This window comes from Peromyscus californicus, unplaced genomic scaffold (assembly GCF_007827085.1).
Source record: "Peromyscus californicus insignis strain IS unplaced genomic scaffold, ASM782708v3 Scaffold_6__1_contigs__length_162567912, whole genome shotgun sequence".
NCBI lineage: Eukaryota > Metazoa > Chordata > Mammalia > Rodentia > Cricetidae > Peromyscus > Peromyscus californicus.
The window spans coordinates 152,929,889-152,957,683 of record NW_026294584.1 but is presented as its reverse complement, the minus strand read 5'-3'; the positions used below and the strand labels follow the sequence as shown (position 1 = coordinate 152,957,683).

At 44.1% G+C, this 27,795-nt stretch overlaps 1 protein-coding gene across 2 annotated transcripts in view; it reads right to left on the bottom strand.

Annotated features, from left to right (window-relative positions):
* The window catches only part of Aebp2 (AE binding protein 2), a 42,010-nt gene extending 15,086 nt beyond the window's left edge, over positions 1-26,924 (bottom strand). The window contains exons 1-4 of one of the 2 annotated variants that reach the window (XM_052720093.1): positions 26,205-26,924; positions 14,551-14,758; positions 5,120-5,227; positions 273-459 (exon numbers count right to left, since the gene is read on the bottom strand). In XM_052720093.1, coding sequence (XP_052576053.1) covers positions 273-459; positions 5,120-5,227; positions 14,551-14,758; positions 26,205-26,854 — 1,153 coding nt within the window. In that variant the 5' untranslated portion in view covers positions 26,855-26,924. The remainder of the gene's footprint in view (positions 1-272; positions 460-5,119; positions 5,228-14,550; positions 14,759-26,204) is intronic. The other variant, XM_052720095.1, reaches the window with a different exon arrangement.
* Positions 26,925-27,795: the final 871 nt, after the last annotated feature.

Here is a 27,795-nt window from a genome sequence, read left to right as displayed (position 1 = left end):
GAAACAAACTGTCATATTTTAAACTTTCCTAATTTATAACAAATCAAAGTACCCCTAGTATCTAATTCTCTAAACATATAGTTTATATTCTAAGATCACATACACTTAATACTCCTTTAGCTTCTACAAACGTTTCTCACTAGATACTCATGCTGACAGGCAGGTGCCGTATATTATTTCCCATAGATATCAACAAGCCAAACTCAATACTAGTAAAACTGGACTTGCTGAAAGCCCTTTTCTACACAGACGCTTTCCAAGTGAACACTTACGTAATGAGCGCCGTCTTTTGTTCTTTAGTTTCCTCCTCTTGTTCATTCCAGCTTTAGAAGGAGATTCTTCTTTGGCCTTTGGCTGGCTAGAAACTTTTGAGGAGTTCTGCTGACTGAAGTGTGTGGGCACATGGCGAGCTAGCCCTCCCTGAGAAGCAAAGCTGGCATTGCAGCCACCAACTACACACTAAAAAGGAGAAAGAAAAGGCTGTCAGGGTTACCACATAGACATGATCAGAACTGAAGGCCAAGGATATTTTCAGCAGTAAACTATGGCACAACAGAACTACTGATTCTAGACAAGATACATGAAGCATTTCTTTTACAAGTTCACTTTAAAAACAAATTATCCACCGGGCGGTGGTGGCGCACGCCTTTAATCCCAGCACTCGGGAGGCAGAGCCAGGCGGATCTCTGTGAGTTCGAGGCTAGCCTGGACTACCAAGTGAGTTCCAGGAAAGGCGCAAAGCTACACAGAGAAACCCTGTCTCGAAAAACCAAAAAAAAAAAAAAAAAAAAAAATTATCCAACAAGTACACCACTTAGCAGTGGCTTTGCTGTTTCCAAATTTAATTTCTCTGCTTTCTCCACTATACCAAGACAAAACCTACAGGATCATCTTCCAACAAGAGATGATTTTGAATAAACCATGTTTATAAGCAGGGCAGGAAACTGACTCCCTAGTGGTTACTCCAATTTCTAGATACTGTTATTTATATTGGATCTCCCTATGAAGCCCTAGCTGGACTAGAACTTACTATTTAGACCAGGTTGGCCTCAAATTCAAAGACCCTCCTGCCTATCCCACCAGAGCACCAGGATTAAAGCCATGCAACACCATCAAATATATAAACTAACCATCTGGGCAGCGGTGGCACACGCCTTTAATCCCAACACTTGAGGAAGGATGATCTCTGATATATATATCTCCATCTATCCAGAATCTTCAGATGCCTCCCTACTTTTCTATACTGTTTTAACAAGTAGAAAAGACATTTAAAAATGGAATTTTAAAAGCTTTATGCATTTGTAGACTTCTAGATCTAATCTCTGTTGGAGGACATTCTCATAGATCCAATCTCCTTAGTTTTTGACTTGAAAATAAACTATAAATATGCAATTAGTAAAGTTCAATGCTAAACATCCAAAATACCACCCTACATGCCTCCAGGCTCCTCTAGCCAATATACTACCAACCCTAACTTCGGGAAAAAAATTCAGCACAATCTGCTAATTTCCTTCACAAAGTACCAAGATGTGTTCTCACCTGGGCCTGCCATCATACCTTCAATGCGCACATACCCCAATTCACACTTTCAATGTCTCCTGGAAATATGAATACCCTTATGCATATATATTAAGCCCAGAACATCTTGTGAACCACAGACATGTCTGTGTACAGTAATGGGAATGAGCAGATGAGTACTTACAGAGTCCTATAAAATTAGGGGCAGCCCAAACATTCAACAAGCTACCTACACAGTGCTAATAAGAATGGCACCTAGTGTTATCATAGGAGTCTACACTCACTTGCTGGGTGCTCAGTAAGTGAGAAAGAAGAATGACTTGAGATATCAGTGCAAACACATCCCAGGATCCACAATCATACAAGGTACAAGTACAGGGACGAATAAAACCAACTTCCTGCCCAGAAAGGAGATCTATGAATTCAGCAAGACACAAAAAAAAACGGTAACTACAACAACAGCAGAGCTACATTCGTGTAATGGGCTGGGTGTACAGGTCAGTGATAGATCCAAGCACAAAAGCTTTGAGTTCTACCCTCAATATTGCAAAAAGAAAAATAAAACCAGCCTGGCAGGAGTGGCCCACGCCTTTAATCCCAGCACTGGGAGGTATAGGCAAGCAGATCTCTGAGTTCAAGAGAGCTGGTTTACAGAGCTAGTCCAAGACAGCCAGAGCTACTGAGAAAAACTCTGTCTCGAAAAACTAAAAAAGAAAAAAACAAAACAAAACAAAAATAAAATAAATAAATAAATAGTAGAACAATCTTATCAATGGGGTTATCCTTAAATAACTTTGTGTTAAATGCAATCAGTAAATTTAAATTTTCAAAGGTGTCAACAACATGTAATTAAGAAAAGATAGCATGGAGCTGGAGAGATGGCTCAGCGGTTAAAAGCACTGGCTACTCTTCCAGGAGCCAGGTTCAATTCCCAGCACCCACATGACAGCTGACAACTGTTTGTAACTCCAGTTCCAGAGGATCTGACACCCTCACAGACTACATGCAGGCAAAACACCAATGCACATAAAATTTAAAAATTATAAAAAAAGAAAAGAAAAACTAAGCTATTTAACATATGATTTTAGCAAAGCAGGATATTCACTTGCAGGAATGAAATTAGATCAGATGTCTTCCCTGGCAAAAATTCAAAAGACCTTCATTTACACCTGAAATTCAAAACTGCTAGGAAAAAGCACTTCAAAATAAGCATGGGAGGTGGAAAGGTGGGTTAGTTGATTAAATCTGACTACACAAGCATAAAGACCTCAGTTTGGACCCTGGCCCACCGATACACACCAGGCATGAAGGCATACATCTATAATCCTAACATGTGGACACAGACAAAAAGGATCCCTGGAGCTCATGGAGCAGAGTAACCAAACTGGTGAGATGAGGTTCAATAAGAGACCCTAGGTGGGTGGAGACTTAGGGATGTAGCTCAGTAAGCAGAGTGGTTACACTACACACACACAAGGTCTTGGTTCAACCCCTAGCATCTTACTTCTAAAAGAGAAGCAGGATCAGGCATTCAAGGTCACCAGCACCAGGAGTTCTGAGCTACAACTAAGCTGAGACACTAACTCAAGGAAGAAGTGGGGATGAAAAGCAATTAAGGTAAACACCCATTGTCAACCTCTGGCCTAGATATGAACATATATGCCCCTCACCCACACACATATATGATATAGGCAGAGTCATTTTTTTTCTGAACAAGACTCTAATTAACACAGGATATAATACCAAGAATTACAGGAAATCAAAATACTTCAGCACAGCAGGTTGATATTTAGGATATATCAAAAACTATAAAAATTAAACACCACCACGTGGTGGAGGTGCATGCCTTTATCTCAGGCAGAGATCTCTTTGAGTTCAAGCACAGCCTGGTCTACAGAGCGAGTTCCAGGACAGGCTCCAAAGACACTGAGAAACCCTGTCTGGAAAAATAAAAACCCTGACAATCAGGAAAATAAGATAATGAACTGTATCCACCACACATGCTCCAGCATGTACACACAGACATACTTATATACACATAAAATTTTAAAAATGTTCCTGCCTGGAGAGATGTCTCAATGCAACAACTGACTAGCACCCACATTGGACAGCTTCAAGAGCTCCAATGTCCTCTTCTGACCTCCACAGGAATCTATAGGCAAGTGCACGGGTGCAGCCACAGACAATAAATAAACACAAAGCTTTAGTGAGCTTGGTGGTACATGCTTTTAATCCTAGCACTTGAGGTTAGAAGGAGCAGCTCTATGAATTTGAGGACAGCCTGATTTTATATTGTTCCAGGCCATCCAGGGCTACACAGCAAGACCCCATCTCAATAATAATCTCAGAGTGGCCTCAACCTCATGCTGATTTTCCTGTTTTCAGCTTCAAAATGAGGAAGTACAGAAGTGAGCCACTGCAGTTGACTCAATAATATTACGCATTAATTAACAAACCATCTAATAAAAATCAACAAAATTTTTAAATGGCTAAAGACTTAAACAGGACAGAGACAGAGCACATGGAAGTATTCAGTAGCATCACTCATGGGAGACATAGAAATGAAAAGAGAGCCAAACTTGCCTCACACACACAGGTCATGGGGTCATACCTCTGGAAAGATGAAAATTTAAAGCTACAAATCCTGGTAATATCAAGATACTGTGCAGCAAAAAAAAAAAAAAAAAAAAAAAAAAAAAAAAAAAAAAAACCAAGTGCATGTGTACAATCCAAAGGTGGGTAGAAGATGTCCATAGGCAGCTTAATTAATAGCAAGTAAAGATCAGAAACAATCTACAGACAATGAGAAACAGGAACAAACAGAAACACTGTCGTTTAACCCTTCTGTGGAACCTAACACAATAATTTTACAGAAAGAAAGAAAATGCTGCTTCATACAGTTTCGATTAATCTTACCAATAACTGACTAAATGAAAGAAAAGAAAATGACTAAAAGAAAGCCGAGGGCGCATACAGCTGTGGCACGTTAGCAGATACAGAATAGGGCAGTGACCTAGGACAGGTGACAAACAGCAGAAAGGGAACCGAGTTTGGTGGTTAAGAGAGTGGAATTTCGCTCTCAACATCTGTAGCTAGAGCTCCTGCGGAAATCCAACTCCTTCTGGTCTCCAAGGGCAACTGCACTAAGGTGCACTGATTTTACACACACACACACACACACACACACACACACACACACCCCGGGGTGGGGGGATATGGTGGCACACGCCTTTAATCCTAGCACTCAGGCAGAAGCAGACAGATCTCTGAGTTAAGAGGTCAGCCTGCTCTACATGGAGACTATCTCACAAAATACAATAACAATAATTTTTTAAAAGAACCCTGTGTTTGTACCTCAGCACTGAAAAGAATGTTTAGAAGGATCAAAACATGCTCATTATACAGATCAGCCAGGCATGGTGGCTCAGCCTGTAATCCCAAAAACTGGAGGCCAAGGCAGCAAGGTTGCCAACGTCAAAGCCAGCTTGGCCTACATTAGGAATTCCAGGATCACAAGAGCTAAGATTACAGTGAGCCCTTACCTATAAAAAGAAGGGAGATGAGTTCCCAGTGTGGCCTTATAAGGCTCAAGCACACATACCTTGAAAGGTTTGTCTCCACTGTGTGTCAGCATGTGCCGCTGCAACCAACTCTGACTGGTTGACGGTGTGTTATACACCTTACAACCTTTCCACAAGCAAACAAACACCTGTTAAAAGGAGAACAAGGGTCATCATTTATCTCAGTAAAGACTCCGGTCACTCATAATTTCAAATATCATGAAAATCTCCAACTGATAAAAAGCCACTGACTGTGCACTCAATAACAATTCAACTCTAGTTTCCCAATAGGGAGTAGTTCTGCCCCACTCTCAATGCTAGGTCCTTTTCCCTCAGTAAGAAACTAACAGACTCCTCAGGATGAAGATACATAAGATGACAATCTCCACCCTTACTTACGTTTCTATAAAGAATTTGCTACTTCTCAATACTAGGAAAATATGAAAATGGTCAATAGACATTAACTAGTAGATAAGCTTTTAACATCAAAAGAACAAGTCAAAAATTACACTTTACATAAGTCACATTCAACTTTCTGGGGGTATTTTTGTTTTTGTTTTTCGAGACAGGGTTTCTCTGTGTAGCTTTTGGTACCTGTCCTAGATCTCACTCTGTAGACAAGGCTAGCCTTGAACTTACAGAGATTCGCCTAGCTTGGCCTCCCAAGTGCTGGGATTAAAGGTGTTTAACTTTTAAAAGAAACAAAAATTTTGTTATCAAGTGTTTCTACTCATGGATTCCTGTTCTCACATGCTCATTAACATTCTGTATTCTTAGACTGTTCTTCCCATTGAGAATATTTTCAGCTATCTTACTTCTGAAGCGAATACAAGAGTTAAGGGATGAAGACTGATCTATCACTGTAAGAAGTACCTGCTCAGCCTCAGGAAACCAAATCTGACCAGGTGTGGAAAGGTCCAGCACTAGCAGCCTACTCTTCCCTTACTTAGTGCAATTTCTGAGTATTCCAAACACTGGCAACTGTCCCACACACTGCAATCTTCCCCTGAAAGAACTGGCACACCTTGCCTCAAAACAAAAACGAAGCTACTTTTGAGAATCTTCTTCCTAAGAACAACTACATACAGAATCACTTTAGTACTATATATAGAACACTTTAGTACTACATATAGAACACACCAAAAATATATGCAGACTGAAGAAAATACATTAAGGGCTGAGAATGCAGCTCTGCAGAGAGTGCTTGCCTATCATGCACAAAGCCTGGGGCTGAATCCCAGGGAACACCAAGAAAATAAACGAAAACATAAAACACAGGCTGGAGAGACAGTTCAGTGTCCAAGAACACTGGCACTCTTGCAGAGACCGGCCTTAAATTCACAGCATCTACTTGGTGGCTCTAGGGAATGTGACATTTTCTTCTAGCCTTCTTGGGAACCAGCATGAATTTAACATCCAGTGTGCAGCAAACATCTCCGTCTATGAACTAATAACAGAAGTCAGAATGGACTCTGTAATCCACTCTGGCTTTTGGATTTCTCAGATGGAGCTGAGTGTCAATTCTAATGCAAGCTGGACCTAGTGACACAAGCCTAATCCCAGCTCCTTAGCAGATATTGCAAGGTCTGGGACTGCTGTGTGACCCAGCAGTTGGTAGAGTACTTGCCTAACATTCACAAAACCTGGAGAAACTAGGCATAATGACCCATGCCTGTAATCTCAGCAACTGAGAGATAGAAGCAAAGGGATTTGAAATTCAAAGTCATCCTTGGCTACAGAGCAAATCTGAGGCCAGCCTGGACTACATAAGATCTGATCTCAAAACAGAACTTATTCTAACAAGGCAGCATCACTGTTGACCATCTAAATGACCTAGCCAATGGTAATGCACATAAATGTCAGTTAGGCAGACGCTGCATTTCAAAAACACTTCCTCTTCCTCCTCACTGATTCTGGTCCTTGCATATTCATCCTATATTCACCCTATGTTTCATAGTCCAAGTTTTAAAAGCTACTAAACCGGCCTGGCAGAGCAGGCCTGTAATTGCAGCTGTTCAGCAAGATGAAGCAGGAAGATGAGTACAAAGCCTGCTTGGGCTACAATCAAAGTTCAAGAAGTAAATCACAGAGGACTCACATTCAATACACCCATCACAAAAACGTTTCCAAGATTACTTTTCGATCGGTGAGGTGGCTCAGTAGGTAAAGGCACTTGCTTCTAAGCCTGAAAACCTGAGTTCAATCCCAGACACACAAAGTGGAAAAGCCAATTCTGGCAAACTGCCCTCTGATCTCAACAGTCCCCCCACCACCACACACACACAATATACAGTGGATAAATTTAATATAAACATATTTAAACAGATATTTAAAAGGTTACTTAAAGAAAATAAATCTACTGGGTAGATAGTGAGTGGCATGCCTTTAAACCCATCACTGAAGAGGCAGAAGCAGGTAGATCTGTGAATTTAAGGCCAGTCTGGTCTACATACTGAAACCCTATCTCAAAATTGTTTGGATGGAGCCGGGCAGTGGTGGCGTGCACCTTTAATCCCAGCACCTGGGAGGCAGAGGCAGGCCGATCTTTGTGAGTTTGAGGCCGGCCTGGTCTACAGAGCGAGATCCAGGAAAGGTACAAAGCTACACAGAGAAACCCTGTCTCGAAAAACCAAAAAAATAAAAAATAAAAAATAAAAAAAATTGTTTGGATGGCTTGGTTGTTTGAGATAAGTATCCTCAATGTAGCCAGGCTGACCTCCATGATCCTCCTAAGTTAAGCTCTCATGTGCCAAGATTTTTACATATCTGCTCTATTAATCTAAAATCTCAAGTGACTTTTTTTTTTTCAAAACAGGGTTTCTCTGTGTAGTTTTGGTGCTTGTCCTGGAACTCACTTTGTAGACCAGACTGGCCTCAAACTCAGAGATCCGCCTGCCTCTGCCTCCCGAGTGCTGAATTAAAAAAGGCGTGCACCACCACTGCCCAGCCTCAAGTGACTACTCTTAATTAAAGGAAATGTAGGGCTTTTAGAGGGACCCTGTCTCAAAACAAGGAATCAGGAGAGGGGAAGAGGAGGGAGAAGAATGAGACACAAAAGAAAAGGACAAGTCGGCCGGGCAGTGGTGGCGCACGCCTTTAATCCCAGCACTCGGGAGGCAGAGCCAGGTGGATCTCTGTGAGTTCGAGGCCAGCCTGGGCTACCAAGTGAGTCCCAGGAAAGGCGCAAAGCTACACAGAGAAACCCTGTCTCAAAAAACAAACAAACAAACAAAAAAAAAAAAAAAAGAAAAAGAAAAGGACAAGGCAGAACCTAAGACTTTGGATACACAATTGTAGCTGTTCACACATGGCTATGGTCTGCTTTATGTTATTTTTTTTAATACTCTTTTTTTAAACGTTTATGTATTTCGCCCGAATCTGTCTGTGCACCACATCCATATATTGCCTTTGGAGGGCAGAAATGAGCACTGGATGCCCTTGAACCTGGAGTTACAGACAGATGCTAGCCGCCAAGTTAAGTGCTAGGATCGGAACCTGAGTCCTCCGGAAGAGCAGCCTGTGCTCTCAATCACTGAGACCCCTCTCCAGCCCCGGTTATTTGGTTCTGAGATAAGGTCTCACATGTAACCTTAGAACCTAACTAGGCATCATCCTGTCTCAGCCTCCCGAGCAGGCAAATGCTACTATTTCTGACCTTGAAAAACATTTATACTTGATTTTTAGAAACACTTCTAGTATAAAATGATTTTATTTTTCTGTAGTTGTTGTTCTGAAGCAGGGTCTCACTATGTAGCCTTGGCTGGAACTTGCTATGTAGACAAGGCTGACCTCACATTCACAAAGATCCAACTCTCACTGCCTCCCCAGTGCTGGGATTAAAGGTTTGCCTCACCATATTCAACAATGGGTCCTATAAATCAATTTAGGTTTAGCTATTTTAATAAATTCACAGTCCAGTCTCATGTGATATGGAAAAGCTTATGTATTATTAGGGAATACTGAACAAAACAAATACAGTGACCAACTAATCTGTGGTATATGCCTATATTCTCAGAATTCAGGAGACAAGAAGGGAAGAAAGTTCCACAAAGTCAAGGGCAGCATGATAAACCAAAAAGTTCTAGGCCACTATCTCAAAAAACACCCATGCCACTATGGAGAATCCAAAGTACAGACACTTCATGTCTGTACATAAATTTATTTTTGTTATATGTAATTTTATTATATGTAATACAAAAGTTTTACTGCTTTTTTTAATTATACATAACATTCTCATGTTTTGTGTTTTGTTTAGTTTTTTTAATCATTGTTATTCTTTGATACTAATAGTTCAGGGCAGTCTAGATATCCCTACCTCAGCCTGAGTGCTAGGATTATATAACACTCAGGTTGCCTCATAACTCTCTAAAGTATACTCATACTCTATTGTTTACATAATTTAATCTCTCATACGCTCAACCACACTTACATATGAAAAGGTCAGGATGGGTGCTAAACAGATGGCTCAGCAGTTAAGAGCACTGGTTTCCCTTCCAGAAGCCCGAGTTCAATTCCCAGCACTCAAATGGCAGCTCACGGCTGTCTACATCTCCAGTCTCTGCAGGCACCAGGCATACACAGAGTGCAACAGCAAAACACCCAAACACATAAAAATAACCATTTTAAGGGGGTTGGAAAGATGGATCAGCAGTTAAGAATACGTGCTACTTTTGCAGAGGACCTGGTTTTAGTTCCCAGCACCCACATATGGGGGGTAACAGCCATCATAGGCATGCACAAAATATACACAGATACATAAGCAAAACATCCATAAAAATAAAATAAATCTTTAATTTTGGGGGGTTTTGTTTTGGAGACAAGGTTTCTCTGTGTAACAGCTCTGACTGTTCTGGAACTCACAGGCTGGCCTCAAACTCAAGAGATCCATCTCCTCTGCCTCCCACATGCTAGGATCAAAAGAATGCATCAATGTCCGGCTTAAAAACATTTTTTAAAAAGAAAACATAAGGAAAAGCTACTGTTCAATAGCCAACTAAAATTAAATCTCACGTGGACATGACAATACAGACAACTTGAAGCTGGTGGAGATGTCTCTACACTATCCATGGGCTCTTACTTCTCCCAGGGTAAGGATTACAAAGGAAGAGAAAACAGGTGATAATTTAGTATTTAAATCCTGCTAACTTACTGCTCCAGTAAAACTCATCTTTTTCTGTTTCATGATGGCATTTTAATATTTAAAGAAACAAGAAATCTAAAAACATCATTAGGCAATCAAAGTCAGATATTCCCCTTGTACTCTTATGAGGCTATAGGCTCAAATGTCAAGTTTCTTGTCAAGCATGCACAAAGACCTAGGTTCTAGTTCCAGCACTGGGAGAAAACAGAAGTCCTTGTAGAAGATATGCAGACAACTTCGATACAGAAAGTGGTCACCAAAATAGCTATCCACTGATAAGGGGGTGATCTCAAGGGGTCCAGATTGCATCTTGAGATGATAATGGAAAAGCCATAGAGACAGATAATGAAAACTATACAACGGTGTAAATTTACAGGGTGCCACTGAATTAAACACTTAAAAACAGTTAAAAAAAGTTTCTTGAGGCTGGAGACATGGCTCCCCAGAACACTGGGAAATGGCAGTTATGGCTCATGCCTTTAATCCCAGCATTCGGGAGGCCAGCCTGGTCTACAGAGTGAGTTCCAGGACAGCCAGGGCTACACAGAGAACTTCTGTTTCAAAAGAAAACAAAACAAAACCAACCAATCAACCAACAACCAAAGAACACTGAGGGCTCTTCCAGAGTACCCAGGCTCAATTCCTAGCACCCACTTGGTGGCTCACAATCATCTGTAACCCCCAGAGTCTCAGGGGATAGATGTCTTCTTCTGGTCTCCATGGGACACTGCACACATGTGATTCATAGACTAACATGAAGACAAAACACATACATAAAATTAAATAGTTAAAATGGGTTATGTTACCCTTAAAAAGGTCATTGCAAAACATATTATTTCAACCAACAAGTATTCATTCTTCAAGACACAAACTCAACCAAAAAAGCTCAGACAAACTAAGACTTGATTCCAGAACTAAACAGGCTGAGGAAGGATAACTGCAAAGAATTTGAGACCAGCCTGGGCTTCATGGTGCCAGATCAAGACATTTGTGAGGGGTCAAGGAGATGTACAGGGCGCTCGCTCTCTCTCTCTCTCTCTCTCTCTCTCTCTCTCTCTCTCTCTCTCTCTCTCTCTCCTCGGGGAAGGATAGTCACAGAACATTCTCAGAGAGCACAAAATATATAGTAAAACCCCATTTCTAAAGGGAAAAAAAAAAGCTTATGGGCTGGAGAGATGGCTCAGGTTAAGAGAACTGGCTGTTCTTCGAGGGGTCCTGAGTTCCACTCCCAGCAACCACATGGTGGCTCACAACCATCTATAATGAGATCGGGTGCCCTCTTCTGGCCTGTAGGCAAAACTCTGCATACACAATAAATAAATATTTTTTTTAAAAAAAAAAAAAACACCTCAAGCCTTCTCCCATATCTATATCTATCTTTATTCCTTTTTCCCTTCCCCTCCTTATTGGAAGTCCACACCCAAGTAGTATGTACTGTTTCTTTAAGGAACTCTACCTCTATTCCTGCTTTAACTTTTATTCTCTCCCTCTCCCTCTCGCTCTGTCTGTGTGTGTGTTTGACAAGCATGAAGATAATTTTGCAGAGTCAGCCCTTCCACCTTTGCCCAAAATCTTTGGATTTGTACACAGGTAGTTAGGCTCATGATTGGTCACTACTTCTCTTCTTTACTGCATGTGTTTAAGTCTATACTAAAACTGCTGTTTTTTAGGTTTATTTTATGTGTGTAAGTGTTTTCTCTATGCATATGTCTGTGTACAACTTGCACATCCAGTTCTTGTAGTCAAGAGGGTGCTGGATCCTCTGAAAGTTGAGTTATTGATGGATATGAACACTATATGTGTCTTGGGGATCAAACCTAGGTCCACTGGATAAGCAACAAACACTCTTACCCACTAAGCCAACTCTCTAAAGAGTTATTATTAGCCAGATGGTGGTGGTGGCGGCGGCGGCGGCAGCGCACGCCTTTAGTTCCAGTACTTGGGAGGCAGAGACAGGCAGATCTCTGTGAGTTCGAGGCCAGCCTGGGCTACAGATACAGAGTGAGTTCTAGGGAAGGTCACACAGAGAAAGCCTGTCTCAAAAAAAAAAAAAAGTGTATACACACACACACACACATACACACACACACACACATATATATATATATATAAAACTATTGTTTATTTTTTTAGATTTCATTTACTTTTATCTTATGTGCATTAATGTTTTGCCTTCATATATGTATGTGCGCCATGTGCATGCCTGGTACCCTCAGGTCAGAAGAAGGCATTATGCATGGCTGTGGGCCACCATGTAGTGCTGGGAACTAAACCCAGGTCCTTCACAAGAGCCGTCAGTGTTCTTAACCACTGAGCCATCTCTCCAGCCCTGTTTAAATTATTATTGTGTGGTATGTGGGCTTTTGAGACACAACATTCATGAGGAGGACACAGGACAACTTTGTTGAGCAAGCCCCTTCACCCGAGCCATTTCACCAGTACACAGAACTTTAATGATAAACTTCAACTTTGTTCCATAAAGGAAACTTAGTCTAACTTCATTTTTTTCTACATGCCTTTAAATAGCTGAGAATATTCACATAGGATGTGTGCCAATTTAATTCATAGAATCCAAGATTCAATTCTCTCAAACCTACTACGAAATGCCAAGTGATCTCTATGTAAACATTGATCCTAATCCTATATATAGTAGCTAAGTCAAGTGCCAAAAAAGCTTATGCCACAGTAGAATGTAAGTAGCATCAGGCACAAGCTCACAAAAGGCAGTATGGTGGTACCCAACTGCAATTTGAGCATAAAGTTAAGGCAGGATTGTAAATTAAAGAGAGCCTGGGCTACACGGTGAGACTTGTGTCTTAAAAAGGGCATTATCTGTAACAGGAAACCAATACGGTTAAAATATGGTAAGATACTAGTATCTGCTTTACTGGGTGGGGGACTGGATTTCACTCCAGTGAAAGACGTAAGGTGAACAGAGTTCACCAGTAGACCAAGTGGAAGTATGCTACTTGACTGGCTACTCAGACATACGAAACTTAAGACAACCATTTACTCCTCAGGTATAAGAAAAGACTGCTGACATATTGCATCATTTTAAGGACAATTATTTCTTAAAGATATTTTGATTGGTGGGGTTTGTTGTTGTTTTGTTTTGTTTTTGACAGGGTATCACTATGTGTAGTTCCGGCTGTCCTAGAACACATTATGTAGACCAGGCAGGCCTCAAACTCAGAAATCAGTCTGCCTGTCTCCCAAATGCTGGGATTAAAGATGTGTGCCACTGTGCCCAGCTTTAAAGGAAAGTTGAAAGGCAACCCCACTGATCAAAATGATAAACACTTCCACAGTTGCCTATTCTAGTCCCTGTGATTCAACACAGGGTCAGTCTCCTGCATCCTACCCAAGCATTCTCTCACAGCTACATACTGCATCCAGTATTTTAAGGAGCCATCTAACTCCAGAAAGTTTAACTCGCTTAAACTATCTATGGCAATTTTAACCAGATTACCTCCACAGTGAAGATATTAGCAGGCTCTAGGCCAGCCAGAGATACACAGTGAATGAAACTCTGTCTCAAACAAACAAAAACAGTGAAGGCATGGCCTAGTATTATCTGTATTTAGAAGGTAATATTAGTTTCTGAAAAATGTACTAACTATGGTCAACTAGATACAGTTAAGATACAGTTAAATAATTACTCAGGAAGGCTATCCTGGGCTACAGAGTAAGACCCTACATGAAAACAAAATAGTTGATGTACTTTGACTGACCTAACTTGGTTGGCTCTAGATATTACATCACATGATATTAGACGACAAAATTAAATGAGCTCCAGGCAAGGCTCCAAAGTGAGCCTTATACTAAGCCAACTCTGCAAGGGTATAGGTTAACACTGACTAATCAGAACATCTTCTTACATGAACTTCTGACCCTAGGAAAGATGTCCAGTCATTGATCATAGATGATGAGCTCCCTTTGCATTACAGGAGCCACATGTACCAACCCTGGCACCATCTCTGAGGCTGGCCAAGTCCGTCATGGTAACTGAGGCTTTGACCAAGAGTCATAGGGATGCTGCCCATTCCCAGATGCTTTCCCCTTCAGTGCCAGAACCTAGGAACTCACTGTGTCCATTTATATTTCTAAGAACTACAGCTTTAAAGGGCTCATTTCTTCAAAATATTATCTAGGAGCAAACTGAAACCCAAAAAATTATATATCCTACTTTCATATAATCCTAGCAAGTAGACAGGAAGAGAACAGAAAATGAGGGGGAATTCCCCTATTCCTTTCATGGAGAAAAATAAAATTCTACTAGCAATTATAAATGAATACAACCAAAACAGAATGAAAAAAAATGGTAAAACCAACCCCTCCACGCTGACCATCTACGTGTATGGAACGGATGTGGTCTGCCAGGTCTGGGCTAGAGTTGAAGCACGCCTGGCACTGGTCCCAACAACAATTATAGGCAATGTGTTTGCTTGAAGAAGTAGTGCTCCCTTGTCCATTCATCATTGCTGGAGTTGAACGCCCACTGGAAATTGTGCTGTCTACGTCCATTAGAGTACTGCTTATGCTACAAGAGAAGAAAAAGGCTGTTACTCCTAGAAATTTACCAACGTAAGTATGATCTTACAAATACTGAATTACATACGATATTCTGATCTATACAAATAATGTATACTGACCAAAATTCTCCATTCAACTGCATTGCTTTGAAATTAGCTGGCAATGAAGTACAAGGTAAAAACACAACACGGCCTCAAAATCAAATACAAAGCTAGGTGCCATGGGTACTAACCACAATCCTAGCACTTGGGAGGCTGAGGCAGGACTGCAAGAATTTGAGGACAGCTTGGGAGAGTGAGAATGAGATCCACTGTGAATAACTCTTACAGGAGTCAACAGGGTCTGGACGCATAAGTTATGGGAGAACATTTCTTAGCATAAGCTAGACCCTACAAGTCAAACCCTTGTACACACAGAGAGAGAAAGAGAGAGAGAGAGAGAGAGAGAGAGAGAGAGAGAGAGAGAGAGAGAGAGAGAGAGAGAGAGAACTGAAGTTACCAAAACCTAAATAAATCTTCTCTGGTCCTTGAGCAAACTAAGAAAATGGAATTTTAAAAATTGCACTTATGCCGGGCGGTGGTGGCGCATGCCTTTAATCCCAGCACTCGGGAGGCAGAGGCAGGCGGATCTCTGTGAGTTCGAGGCCACCCTGGTCTACAGAGCGAGATCCAGGAAAGGCACAAAGCTACACAGAGAAACCCTGTCTCAAAAAACCAAAAAAAAAAAAAAAAAAAAAAAAAAAAAAATTGCACTTACTGAAACTCCTGAACTAAGATGCAGCCAGGAGAGAAGGCCTTCAGCATCCCCTGAACCTCCCACATCGTGAGTCCTCAAGGCCTTAAGACCTGGGAGGCAGACACACTCCCAGATGGACCCTCCTGATCAGGAGGCATGCAAGGCACTAGCCAAACCTGACCAAAAGGAGGGAATTGAGGCTCCATTCACCCACTGAGAGAAGCTGGAAATGGAGCAGGGGGAAGAGCTGTGTGGCCCAGCCCACCAGCTCAGCCTGGATTTCTACCAATACCACAGTACCCACTGCTGACATTCTTAAGGGTGCCAAGTCAGGTTCACTTCCATGAACTGCAAGGAGTCCTGTGACCCCAAGCACTGTGGGTACAGCAGGGCAGCTCTCCACAATGCTGGAGGTCTTCCAGGCACTCATTCTCTGCTTTGACACCTGCGAACCAAGACAAGGATGGTATGGCAGATAACCAAGCCCTAAAGATTTTTTAATCTATAGGGAAGGCATCCATTACACCTGCAGAAATGCATCCTGGGGGGGGGTCAAGCTGAGTGATTTCTGCCTGTCGGCACTGACCAGCAAAATCAGATGGAGGTGAGCGGTAGCAATTTTGGCCTTTTCCCTGGTCACCTGTAGACCAGGCTAGCTATCAGATCAATATGTAGTACAGCATGACCTTAAAATTAAACTTTTCATGACTCTCTGGCCTGCACCCAACTAGTGCTGGGTAACTGGCACTGCCTACCATGAACATCCATCCTTTTATTTTTTTACATCTTTATTTTTTTGAGACAGGGTCTCTCTATATAGTCCTGGCTGTCCATGTAGACCAGGCTGGCACGATAAATCAAAGATACTCCTGTCTCTGCCTCCCAAGTGCTGGATTAAGTGTGCCATCACACCTTTTTTTTTTTTTTTTTTTTTTGCTGTATGCAAGTGTTTTTTATTTTTTACTTTTTGCCTGTCTGTGCACCACTTGGTGCCCAAGGACACTAGTGGAGGGAACTGGAGTTACAGGTGGTTGTAAGTTATCATGTTGGTCCTGAGAACTGAACCAGGTCCTCTAAGAGTACAAACCAATGCTCTTAACTTAAGAGCACTGGTTTTCAGTCCCTTTTTAAACTTTGATTTTTGCCAGGCAGCAGTGGAGCACACCATTAATCTCAGCACTTTGGGAGGCAGAGGCAGGTGGATCTCTGAGTTCCAGGCCAGAATGGTCTATAGAGCAAGTTCCAGCCAGGACAGTCATGGCTACACAGAGAAACTGTTTCGGGGTGGGGGGGGGTGGTGGGGGTGGGGTAAATTTTGTTTTTGTTTTCTGATACAAGGTCTCACTCTGCAACCAGTCTGACCTGTAACTCAGAGGCCATCCTGTCTCAGTCTCCCTGGTGTTGAAATTAACTGACTTTTGCCTCTAGGGATGGAGATTTATTTACCACTCATTTTGTGCCTGTAGCATGTTTTTTGGTTTTGTTGTTTTTCAGGCTGAGTTCCACGCCCATAACTCCCAGATATTCTATGGCTTTTGAAGTGACTTCTTAGGAACTTGCTTGAGTTTTCAGATCTCTGAATGGCAGGTACTACAATGAAGGTATTGATAGAAACAATATACATTTATATGGGGGAGACACAACTTGCAGGGTTGTTTCTGTCCTCCCACCAGCTCAGATCATCAGCTTAGGGGAGGCACTCTCACCTGCTGAACCATCTTGACAGCCTCCACCCCCCAATTGAGACAGTCTTGTCATGCTACCCAGGCTGGTGCTGATTACACTTTCATTTTAATCTCTATCCAACAAAAAGACTGAAATGCCCATCAATTTTCCTTTGTGAGATCTTGCTAAGTAGCCCATGCTCTTCTGCCTCAGAATGACAGGTATATACTACCATACCCAGCCTAGTCACAACTTTTAAAATGTACGTTTTCAGTTTGTGGGTAGTGGTAACTGGTTTTGTTTTGAGATGGTCTTATTGGCCCAGGCCTTGAACTTATGCCCCTCCTCTAAGTGTTAGGATTCCAGTTGCACCATCACACCTGGTTCCTCACATTTTTATTATGAAAAAGCTCAAAATGGGTTATAGAAGCACTTGCCACCAAACCTGATGACCTGAGTTCAATCCCAGGACCCACGTGGTAGAGAGAACGAACTCCAGCAAGTTGTCACTCTGACATCCCTCCACATTCGTGCCCACACACCCAAGCATGCTAGTACATATGCACACAACACACACACATGCGTACACACGAGTGTACATCACACACACACACACACACACACACACACACACACAGAGGCACATTCACAAAATAAAATGTAATAATTTTTTAAGAAAAAGAAAGGTAGCCGGGCGGTGGTGCCGCACGCCTTTAATCCCAGCACTCGGGAGGCAGAGCCAGGCGGATCTCTGTGAGTTCGAGGCCAGCCTGGTCTCCAAAGCGAGTTCCAGGAAAGGCGCAAAGCTACACAGAGAAATCCTGTCTCAAAAAACCAAAAAGAAAGAAAGAAAAAGAAAGGGAGAATGGTGGTGGCATACACCTTTAATCCTAGCACTTGGGACAGAGACAGAAGGATCTCTGTGAGTTCGAGGCCAACCTGGTCTACAGAGTGAGTTCCGGGAGAGCCAGGGCTTCAAAGTGAAGCCCAGTTTGGAGAGAAAAAAAAAAGAGCTAGGGGCACACTAAGATGGCTTACCTAGCATGCACAGAACTCCTGGGTTCAATCTCTAGCACCACATAAAACAGGCATGGTGGTATGCCTATAATCTCAGTACTTGGCAGGTGAAGGCAGAAAGATTCGAAAGCAAGATCACCCTCAGCTCCAAAAGAAACACTCACTTTGGAACTGGGCATGGTAGTTTACATCTCTGATCCCCACACTAAGGCTGAGCAGAGGATCACCGTGAGTTCATGGCCAACCTGGGTTATAGTCTGAGACCGTCTCAAAAACCAAACAAAGCAACAATCACAGAGCTAAGAGGGGCACAGCTCAGTGAGGAGGCACTCTGTTCAGCATGCTCAAGACCTGCCATCAGAGAGAACAGACACCTGCACAGCTGTTCTGACCTCCACACCCATGCCTTGACATGCATGCCTACATGCACATGAAATAAATTAAAATGTAACATAAACAAGTCTAAAGACTGCCTCCCCAATCCATTCTAATTAAATACCATTTTAACTTTTATGTGTATATAAAATTTCATCTGAGGAAAAAATTTCAACCACTACTGGAAATTCTTAATTTTTTTAAAATTTTGATCAATACATAGCTGTCTGTACAGCAGATAAAGTGATGTTTCAGTAACTGTACAGTGGGTGACGAGTAAACTAGGCTGATGAACATCCCATAACATTAAACATTTATCATCTGTTGTAGTATACCCAAAACTCTCCTAGCTATTCTGTTATTTACAATAATTGCCCTGCTGGGCAGTAGAGAACACCAGAATTTATTCTAACTGCAGCATTGTACCCTGTAAATTGTTTTTAAATTCTATCTTCTCAACAACAGACATCAAAATGTCCACTACTGTGATAACAGCACTTTTCTATTAAAGGGCTGGAAACCACTGAGCTCTTAGCTCGTAACGGGAAAGGATTAAGGTACCATGAACTAAGAGAATGCACACTCCCAACCCTTCAAGAAATGAAGGTTCTGATTTGAGGCTTCCCATAAGAACTTCCCTAATCTCTACCAGATCAGGCTCTTCCCCTTATTAATGAAAAACAGGATCTTGCCGGGCGGTGGTGGCGCACGCCTTTAATCCCAGCACTGGGGAGGCAGAGCCAGGCGGATCTCTGAGTTCGAGGCCAGCCTGGGCTACAAAGCGAGTTCCAGGAAAGGCGCAAAGCTACACAGAGAAACCCTGTCTCAAAAAACCAAAAAAAAAAAAAAAAAGAAAGAAAGAAAGAAAAACAGGATCTTTAGGACCTCTTCAAGTCACCTAATTATTACACACCCCTCATGGCTGTAGGGAGTTAGGGACAGAACCTGAGGACTCATGCAAGTATGGTACTTCTATAGCCTATAAAACAAGTATTCCAAAATTCCCATTTTTCTCAGGATAGACCAGGGGTCAGTCACCTGGTGTGACATGTCTGTAACCCTCCAGAGGAGGAGAATCCCCAGAAGTTTTGACCTGGCAGCACTAAGTGGTCGGTCTCAAGATGCTAGGAGCGTGGCTCACACCTGGGAACCCTGAACTTCAGAGGGAGGCAGGAAGATTGCACAAAGTTCAAGGGTAGTCTCCTAGTTAGCTTATGCTGTCTTCTGGATACAACCTCAAGTTACTTGAGGGAATCTCAACTGGGAACAGCAGCTTGAACCACAGTCAATTCCAGGCTAGTTTGAGCAAACAAAAGGGACAGGAGAGAGAAACAAAAGAAACACAAACATATGACCATACATATGGAATGAAAACTGCTTAAGATGGAGGGAAAAATTATAGCTCTAAGAGAATTTAATAGGTTCATAGTGAACAATCTAACCTTAAGTTTCTGGTTGGGTTGGGTTGGGTTGTTTTTGACTCACAGTCTTGCTATGTGTCCCAGGCTGGCTCTGAGATTACAAAAGGATGAGCCATGTCTAGAAAACCTTCAACTTTGTGAGTAATAAAGAGTAACCTATTCTGCAAATTGTTGATGATCTTAAGATCATACAAAAGGCAAGCCTTTAATATCAGCACTTGGGAGACAAAGGCAGACAGATCCCTGTGAGTTCCAAGCCAGCCAGAGGTACACAGCCAGACCCCATCTCAAAAAAAAAAAAAAAAAGATTAAAAACTCAGGATGAGGGATTGGAGAGATAGCTTAAGGTAAGTAAAAGACATGACTCTGTCACAGAGCTGATCACAATAAATTAGAGGCACATTAAAAATCATTAACCAAAACCAAGACAGTATTACTATTATTACCCTAATTACAACTCATTATCACAGTAAACCAAACAGTCAAAATGGGTTTTTCTAATCAAAATTAAAAAAAAGTTTACTGTCTATCTCCACAATGACTTCTCTAGAGAAAGACAAAGGATTTTTCTCCCCAAGACCCAGCAGCATTCACTAAATTGGTCAAAAGGGACTTTATGCAACAATGATGAAATGCAGTCTGTGGAAAACAAGCAAGCTACTTTATTCTATGGCCACTCTCACTCCACATTTCACACTGGGTTTGTTTCTGAAGTAACAGAGCCCTTCGCATTACTCCATCCACACTTCTCATCTAACTGGAGACAGAAGCGATCAATCATGCTCAGCCTAACTGAGTAAACACCTAACTTTAATACAATTATACAATAATGTGTGACCTTTGACTTTGTTAAAAACATTTCCAGGGGGCTGAAGACAGCTCTTGCATAGGACCCAAGCGAGTGACTGGTCCACAAGAAACTCCAATTGATCTGATGTCCCTGGCCTCTCAGCACCCACACTCACACAGACCCAACACAGATACAAACACACAAACAACAACAAAAACAAAATTATTTTTATAAATTCCAGAAAAAAAATGTAATCCAAATTGACATTTAAAAAAAAAATGACGTCAGATCTATGTGAATTCTAGGCTAACCTGGTCTAGAAATGGAGTTCCTGGACAGACAGGGCTACAGAGAGAAACACTGTCTGGGGGGTGGGGGGATGATATGATTATCTGCTGCCAGGCCAGTGACATGGCTTAGGCGGTAAAGGCTGGATACCTGAGTTCAATCCCCCAGACCACATGAAAGTTAAAGGAGAGAACTGACTCCTACAAGCTGTCATCTGATCTCCACACACAAATACACATATAAAACAGCAAAAAGAAAAGAAATTCCTTTTAAAAACTGCCACCAAGGGTAAGTGATCATGCCTATGATCCCAGCAACCAATTTGTTTGAGGCCAGCCTAGTCTACAAAGTGAGTTCCAGGTTAGCTTTGACTAGATGAGACCTTGGCTTTAAAAAAAAAAAAAAAAAAAAAAAAGGAGGGTAGGGGACTGGAGAGATGGGGCTGGGCAGTGGAAATGATCCAGGTTCGAGTCCCATCACCCACATTTGTTGGTGTCTTACAACTGACTATAACGTCAGTTTCAGGGGATCCAGATAGTGAGTTCAATCCCAAGTACTAACATGATGGAAGGAAAAACCCAACTCCCACAAGCTGTCCTCTGATTTCAACACACACACACACACACCCCAAAAATAAATAAACAAACAAATGTAGTGGAAAAAATGTAAGGGAGTGGTGGCTCATGCCTGTGATTCCAGCATAAGGGAGGCCAAGGCAGGTGGATTAACACGGGTTCAAGGGTAGCCTGAGCTAAAGAGTAAGTTCCAGGCCACCCCAAAGCACATACACACCCCAAAGTGGCCAGAAAAGCAGTAATTGTTATGTCTGCATTTGGTTTCATTGGGGGGGGGGGGGGGGGGGGTTGGTTTGAGGTGACTGTTTTGAGACAAGATCTGGATATAAGCCTTGGCTGGCCTGGAACTCATGTAGGATAAGGTAAGCCAACCTCATACTTGCTAGTCATGATCTTCCTGCTTCTGCCTATCAGTGATGAGATTACAGGACAGCACCACACTCCCCAGGTAACCTGTAGGGTTTTGAGGGTTTAAAAGCTTGTTTCACTCATAAGTGAACAAGCAATTAAATGTATCAGAGACTAAAATAGAAACAGAAAAAGCTTAGAGGAGCTGCAGATCACTTGGTAAGAACAAGAGCTATTCTTCCACAGGACCTGGGTTCAATTCCCAAAACCACATGGTGTCTCAGAACCATCCAAGAGCTTCCAATGGCACCAAGCACACACATGTACAGACATAACTGCAAACAAAACACCAATACATAAACTAAATAAAACACTTATCAGAGGTCTATCTGGGTCAAAGAGCTCTGTGGCTTCCCCTCTGCTCCTTCCCAGACCAATCTAGGTAAAACTATCGAGTCCACACTGATGTCATACAAACTGTCCTATGGAAATGTTGAGGCCCTGAGCTAACTGAAGCTCCTGCCAAACTGCCTAAGTGGCCCATGCTGAAATGGCACTTATGGTCCACTGCACTACCATCAAATTCTCCACTGCAACTTCAACCATAACAAATGTGACAGGCAACGTATAAAATCTAACATTTTTCACTTTTGATTAATCAGGTTCGCTGAGCTATGTGTGGTAGGACTTGCTACCACAAGTCTCAACCTTTTAAAATGACTTTTAAACTATCATACCTTTCCATCCATTACAAAACTCCCTTCCATGAAATCAACTATGAGTCCACAGATTGATGCAATCTAAAGAGGAAATCAAGAACTTTGGATGCAAGGCAGCATGATAGCTCACCTGTAATCCCAACATTTAGGAGACTAAAGTTAAAGCAGGAAAACTGCCATGAGTTGGAGACTAAGTGCCTAGGTTACACAGTGAGCACCGGGTCAGTCTAAACCAGTCAGACTGTCAAAACCAAAGTGGATCTTTTCCGAACTTAAACCAACTCTGAAATAAAAAACTCAAAGCCAACAGGGTGTATTTCAAAACCATCAAGGCTACAATCCAATTTCACTAGTAAGGATTCCTCACACAGGTGATAAAGCTACTACCCTGAAATGATCACCACAATAGCATTTTTTTTCAGTCGCCAATGCTTAAAAGCATTATGAAAGTTAAGAACGGTCAATGAGGTAGCTCAGGAGGTAAATGAATTTGCTGAAAGCCAGCTGACCTGAGTTTGATTCCCACAGATCATACAAGATGGAAGGAGAGAACTGGCAAGTCCTCCTTAAACTCCACAAGTGTGGTGTCATGGTATACATGCATACATACACACCCACACCCACCAATGTTGAAAACGGAAAAAGGAAGTATGCTTGATTGTTGTTTTAACCTTATCTGGTCTTTTGATGGCAATGTTACTCTTCACTGAGTTATATAACAAAATTGGATATTCACAATACTAAATGAAACTTAAGCAGAAATTCCCTGTCTCCTGAAAGGAAGTAATGGGGAGGGCAGCGACACCTCTAAGACACTATAACACCACTTGTTTAGGCCAGCAGTGTAAGCCACTCCAGCCACACCTTCCTGAGCCATGATGGACTTTATTCCCACCTCCCACAAATTATGGGTGGACAGCTCCCTCGGGAACATCTCTAAGGTCTAGCAGTCCGTGTGACCCAATCCAGACTTTCTCTCAGCCAAGTGTTGTCCAGTGGGAAGACACTGAGTTTGAGGCCGGCCTGGTCTGTATAGAGAGTTCCAAGACAACCAGGACTACACAGAGACCTTGTCTAAAAAACAAACCAAGCCACGGGCTCTTCTCAGACCCAATCTCATAGTGGGAACATATTGTGACCAGCCAGCTTCCTCTCGCGCCCCAATGCCTTCCCTGCACGCTGCCTTGTATTCCCTGCCATGATGAGTTGTATCATCGCCCCCAGAACTGCAAACCAAAAAAAATCTTTCTTCCTTAAAAACTAAAAAAGTGAATTATTCCAACTCTTGTGAGGGAGAAAGCGTTGCGAACCTTGTTTCACATCCAGCTGCATCTTCACAAATACTGTTTTCAGTGAGACATTCAATTTGCTTCCCCATCTGCTAAATGAAGTTAAAATAACCCCTCTTGTGCATGATAAATGTGAGAATGAAATGGGAACATGGAAACATGAATGTGCACATGTGTGCACTAAAAGCAAAGAAAAGATGGTAGACGTCATCAATGAAACATACACAACACTGAATAATAGCACATGCTTCATTGTGTAGTTTGAATCAACTAGTGTTTCTCAAGGGCAGACAAGTTGAGAGCAACCCTCAAAATAGGTTGCCCCACATGAACTTCTAATTTTTTTTGAAGATGCCATCTCCAACTACATCCACCCAGTTCAGCACAATTTTCTATGTTTTCCTAAGGAGCAGTCTGTTTTACACCCATTCAAGATCCATTTCTTGAGCTACATCTATGGTGGTTCATGCATTTGGGAGACTGAGGATTTTTGTGAATTCCAGACTATCCTGGGCTACAGAGTGAAACCCTGTTGTAAAGAATGTTGGAGGAGAAAGAACAAGTATTTACTTGTCTAGGTTTTAAAGTGTCAAAAAGAACTCCTGAAATTTTTTTTCAGAATATTCCCATATCATTAACTATAACATGTTCATCTTTATTAGCTAGCAACCAGAATTCCTGAAGACTTCAGAATGCTTAAACTTAAAATCAAATCAAAATCCAGGCATGCTGGTGGGTTTGAACCCAGTATTCAGAGGCTAAGGTAGGTAGAAAAGATTGGATTCTCAAGTGACAGCAACTAGGTTAATGTTATTAGCCAGACAACGCCCCCAGGCCCCCAAAATACAACCCAAGGAGAGAAATCACTATGGACTTATAAATTCCCTCATCAAAACACTAGCAGATGAGCAAGCTAATGTACTTTAGGAACATAATGAACATGAGATTCTTTTAAAAGTACATTAAAAAATCGACCACTTTGATTATGAAATTCTACAAAGCAATCAAAAATTTAGAGCAGCAACGGAAGCATACTGCATTTCTTAAATATTCTATCTAGAAAAATGGTAGTGCATTGTTACTTCTAACAAGCTCAAGAAAAGAGCTAATTCCTCCAGACACCTCCCCTATATGTGACTTTAAAAAAAAAATCAAGGGGGACATGACTCCCACATCAAAGTATCACTATGTAGTGCCGTTTTAAAAGCCACATCCTAATTTTTTAAAACGTCCGTGGCTGTATCTTGTGACTCCAATTCTTTCTGATTCGGCAAAGTTACTGTAAAGGGCATCGACTCACACTGTTCCTTTTCACAATGGCTTTTCTGTGTTTTAAACTTTCGCTCAGATTTGATGACCAAGATTCAAATCCCCTTAGAGATGATACAACTGACATACATGAGGGATTTGGGAAGCAGTCACTACATATAACAAACCAACCGTCTTTTTAAAAGTAAAGAAAAGCCAGGGCTGGGGTCTCCTCCCTGCACAAGTTAGTTCTGCGAGATCCAGGAGACCAGCCATATTGGAAAACACTTGTCAATTACAGTTCTGACAAGTGTTCCTGAACACCGATGCACGAAGCTAACCTTGTGTACCGAGGTGTACATCAAGGGCCTCTGGAGCTCGGCTGGGGCGTCTGGGCCACTTTGGGGGGCTGTCTCCGGGATAGAGTCGTCCTTCGATCCAAAAGGAGAGCCGCGCCGAGGGAAGGAGGGTGGGGAAAGGAGAGTTGAGGGGGATGGTGAGGAGTTGGAAGCCGCTCAGTGGCGAGAGAGGGGCGCGGCGGCCGCCAGGGATTTCCGAGTTGAGATCTGGGGGAGGGGCCGAGAATTCAGGGGGCGGGAGATCGCGGAGGGAAAGTATTCCGGGTCTGGGGTCCCAGTGTCAGGGGGCAAGGGAGATCGCGACGAAGACGTTCCCAGGGCGAGGGGGGTGGGGAAGGAGGGGCAAGGGACGGAAAGGACTACGGCGAGAAAGTCCCCTTGGACCCCTCGGCGGAGCCGGGGAGTCTAGATAGGACGAAGGCTGGGCCATGGGTGCAGGAGGTGGGAGGGGATCGGGCAGGGGAGCCGCCTCGATGGGGTCCGGGAGGAGTCCCCTAGACGGGATCCACGCAGAGTCCCCTCGAGAGAGTGAGTCAGGAAGGAGTCCCCCGAGTCCCCTCGACGGGGTCCGGTAAGAGTCCCCTCGGTCAGGTCCCGGAGGAGTCCCCTTGGCGGCGCACTGACCTGTCCTCCGAGTCCATGCGGCTCAGCGGTTCCCCGTCGGACGACATCTCCAGGCTGCCCCGCCGGCCCCCGGAGGTCGCGCTGCTCCCGCCTCCCCCGGTGCCATAGCCCTCGTCGCCGCCGCTCGACACCACGCTACTGCTGCTACTCCCGCCGCCACTGCCCGGGCCGCCCGGGCCGCCCCGCGGTCCCTTGGGCTCCTCCAGGCCCTCCTTCCCGTCCCCATCGCCGCTGCTGCTGCTCGCCGCGCCGGGGCTCAGCGAGCGCGTCTCGTCGCCGCTGCAGCCGCCGCTGCTGCTGCCCACCAGGCTCTCGGCGCTGCTCTCCTCCTCGGCGCCGCCGCTGCTGCTGCCCCCGTCCTCGTCGTCCTCCTCCTCGTCGTCCTCGTCCCCGCCCGCCTGGCTGGCGCTCTCGGGGCTCGGCTCCGACATGGTCTCCGCCTCGCCGCCCCCCGCGCCGCCGCCGCCCGCTCCGCCGTTCAGCAGCAGCGCGGCCACCGCCTCCGCCTCCGCCTCGTCGTCGTCGTCGTCCTCCTCCTCCTCGGGCGGCTCGGCCCGGCCCCGCGCCGCGGGCCCGGGGCTGCCGGGGGGCAGCGGGCTGAGGCGGGAGAGCTCCTCCAGGTCGGCCATGTCGGTGAGCGCCGCGGCCATGGCGGCGCCTGCTGCTCCTCCGCCTCCTCTCGCCGCCGCCGCCGCCGCCGCCTCCTCTCGCGGCGCGCCGCCTCGCCTCCCCCCGCCCTCGCCCGCACGCCCGCCCCGAACTCCTCTCGGCCGCGGCCGCCGCAGAGCGGGAGGAGGGCCCGCGGGGCTGCGTCAGGCGGCACACGCGCTACGGAGCCCGCGCGGGGACACGCGCCGGAACGCGCGCACTCACGCGGAGGCGGCAGCGCGCCTGCGCGGCGGCCCCGCGGCGGCCACGCCCCCTGCCCGCCCGGGCCCCTCGGAGTTTCTCGCGGCCTTCCCACGCCTTCCCGAGCCCGGTGGCGGAGGGACGAGCCACCGAAACCCGAAGCCAGTGGGGGATTTTTCACAGCCCTGTACTTCTCTAGAGAAAATCACCCTCTCAGAGAGTCTGGGGCGAGTGTCCTGAAGAAGGGAGCCATAAGTGGAGCAAGTGTCTGGCCTTCTGAGCGCTTGCCATACTCAAAGACAGCCCACGAAAACGTGCAGAAAGTGAAATAAATCGGTTTGGGGTTGGTCTGGTTTGGTTTTTCGAGACGGGGTTTCTCCGTGTAGCTTCGGCGCCTTTCCTGGAACTCACTCTGTAGCCCAGGCTGGCCTAGAACTCAAAGAGATCCACCTGCCTCTGCCTCCCGAGTGCTGGGATTAAAGGCGTGTGTGCACCACCATCGCCCGGCACTTTTCGGTTTGGTTTGGTTTGGTTTCTTTGAGGGATCGGGATGGAGCCCGCGTCCACAACAGGGTGCCCCAGGCCTCACCCTCAGCCCGGCCTGCTTACCTGTCCCGGTGTCCCAGCGTTCCAAGGAGGGCAGCTCCGACGAAGGCGGCAGGGATTGGGCTCAAGGGCCCCGGCGTTTTGAGTTCAGGAGCCGCTGATAAGATTTTCGGTGACTTCTTGGGGGCACAGCGAT